Source organism: Gekko japonicus, unplaced genomic scaffold (assembly GCF_001447785.1).
Source record: "Gekko japonicus isolate JY-2015 unplaced genomic scaffold, Gekko_japonicus_V1.1 scaffold165, whole genome shotgun sequence".
Taxonomy (NCBI): domain Eukaryota; kingdom Metazoa; phylum Chordata; class Lepidosauria; order Squamata; family Gekkonidae; genus Gekko; species Gekko japonicus.
Genome location: NW_015163097.1, coordinates 1,578,142 through 1,580,560, shown reverse-complemented (window position 1 = coordinate 1,580,560; position 2,419 = coordinate 1,578,142). Strand labels below are relative to the sequence as shown.

Genomic DNA, 2,419 nt, shown 5'->3' with positions numbered 1-2,419 from the left:
CCACTGATGGACTTCTGCTCCATATGCTTATTTAATTCCCTCTTGAAGCCGTCCATGCTTGTAGCCGCCCCCACCTCCTGTGGCAGTGAATTCCATGTGTTAATCACTCTTTTATCTGTTCTAACCCTGTGGCTAATAGCCACTGATGGACTTCTGCTCCATATGCTTATTTAATTCCCTCTTGAAGCCGTCCATGCTTGTAGCCGCCCCCACCTCCTGTGGCAGTGAATTCCATGTGTTAATCACTCTTTTATCTGTTCTAACCCGACCGCTCAGCAATTTCATTAAGTGCCCACAAGTTCTTGTAGTGTGAGAAAGGGAGAAAAGTGCTTCTTTCTCTGCCTGCTCTATCCCATGCATCATCTTGTAAACCTTGATCATGTCACCCCTCAGAAGCCAGGCCAGTGCTCTTTTTATGTGCCCTGGCCCACCGCGGTCCAGGAAGCAGTGGTCTGACTGAGCCCCCTCCCAGCCTAGTCCCCACAGCTGCCAACCAACTCCCCCAGAGCATCTTTTCTGCATTGGGGGAAGTCGAGCGGGCAGGCTGACAGCTCTGGTAGGTGGAGGGAAGTGCCAGGGAGGAGCCAAGAGATGCCCAAGGCAGGCAGAGCAGACGGCCAGGTGGAGGCCGCCACCGCTGCACCCAAGAGCTCTGAGAAGCTGATAATTAAATTACTTTAAATCAAATTAGCCAGTGCTCCAATGCCCCCTGAGGAATTAAAATGCCCCCCGACTTAGAAATTCCTGGCTATGGTCAGGCAGGGATGGCCAGGTGGAGGCCGCCACCGCTGCACCCAAGAGCTCTGAGAAGCTGATAATTAAATTACTTTAAATCAAATTAGCCAGTGCTCCAATGCCCCCTGAGGAATTAAAATTCCTGGCAATGGGCCTGGTCAGGAAGCATCTACATGAGAGATCTGTGATGAGGAACACAGGACCTCCGGACACGTCTAGTTTTATTCAAAAGTAGCCATGGAAGAGTGGCCCAGATTGGGCTGCATTGCTGGAAAGAGGAAGACAGGCAACCGTTTTTAGCAGAAGCCAAACAGGGTGATCCTTGTCAGTTCATACCCAAGTCCCCCTGTTCACATGTAACGACAACCAGGTGGGAGGACTAATTTTAAGCAAAACCTGAGCACACACATGAGTGAACGGAGGTGAATCCCTTCCAATGCTCTACCTTGCTGCAATTACTTTGCTCATTTCAGCATCTTCCTAGCCAGACTTCAATAGTGGAAGTCTAGCAGTGTGGTATAGTCCTGAAAGTCCTGGGCTACAACTGGGGAGTCCTGGGATTCAGCTGCATGTCCTTAATCAGGCCATTCCACAAGGTGGGAGCCATCAAAAAGGAGGGATGAGAGCAGGCCTTTGCAGGGTGGCACCTTCAGAAGATTTTGTTCAGATAAGCAAGACTCTCATGAACACATGAAGCTACCTTATACTGAATCAGATCCTTGGTCCATCAAAGTCAGTATTGTCTACTCAGACTAGCAGAGGCTCTCCAGGGTCTCAGGCAGAGGTCTTTCAGCCTCCCCTACTGCCTGGTCCTTTAACTGGAGATGCCAGGTATTGAACCTGGGACCTTCTACATGCCAAGCAGGGGCTCTACCACTGAGCCACAGCCCCTCCCCATGACAGAGCATAACAGGAGATCTCTACCCCGCCTCTTCTTACTCTCCCATTCAGTGGCTTCCTCTCTTGATGTGCTAATTCATTATGTATTTTCTTTGCTTAACTATTAACAGGAACTTTTGTTTCAGGAGAACCCTCAAGCCAGCAAAAAAGAAGAACCAGAGAGTGGGGACAGCCATCAGGATCCGAGACAAGAGAGCTGTCTAAGCTCTGAGCCAGATAAGGAGGTGTCGCCCAGCCTGCCACGGTACACCCCCTCACCTGCTTCCCAGGAAGAGCTTGACTCCGAGGTCTCTGATGATTCTGACCAAGAGGTGGACATTGAAGGTGACAAGAGTTATTTCAATGGTCCCAATCAGTAGGGGCCCTCTTTTTTTATTATTACCTTCTCTCCGCTTGCACTTTACAAGGAGTTGGCTTGACCAAAGACAATTTTATTTCAAAAAGAAAAAGAGAGAAAAAAATCCTTCGAACTGAGAGGGAAAACTAATACATTTCATAACTCTAACGGTCAGTGTTTTTGTTCAGTCTATTGATAAATGGCAGCAGATTGTTTTGTTTATAGGAAGGAGCCCATTTTTAAAATTGTGACATTTGTATAGTGGTAATTTTTATGTCCACTTGGGACATAATTTTTATGTCCACTTGGGAATATAATATTGCATCCTCTTCCAGGAACTGCTGTGTTTGGGTCTCATGATCCTGACCCAGATGAGAAAAACGTCTTTGATTCTGTAGGGAGAATTTCACATCTGACATGCAACCTTTTTGCAAACATTTCCCAGAG

At 47.7% G+C, this 2,419-nt stretch overlaps 1 protein-coding gene across 1 annotated transcript in view; it reads left to right on the top strand.

Annotated features, from left to right (window-relative positions):
• HHEX (hematopoietically expressed homeobox) overlaps positions 1-1,994 on the top strand; it is a 14,443-nt gene extending 12,449 nt beyond the window's left edge. The window contains exon 3 of the mRNA XM_015406641.1: positions 1,761-1,994. Within this exon, the coding sequence (XP_015262127.1) occupies positions 1,761-1,994 (234 nt within the window). The remainder of the gene's footprint in view (positions 1-1,760) is intronic.
• Positions 1,995-2,419: the final 425 nt, after the last annotated feature.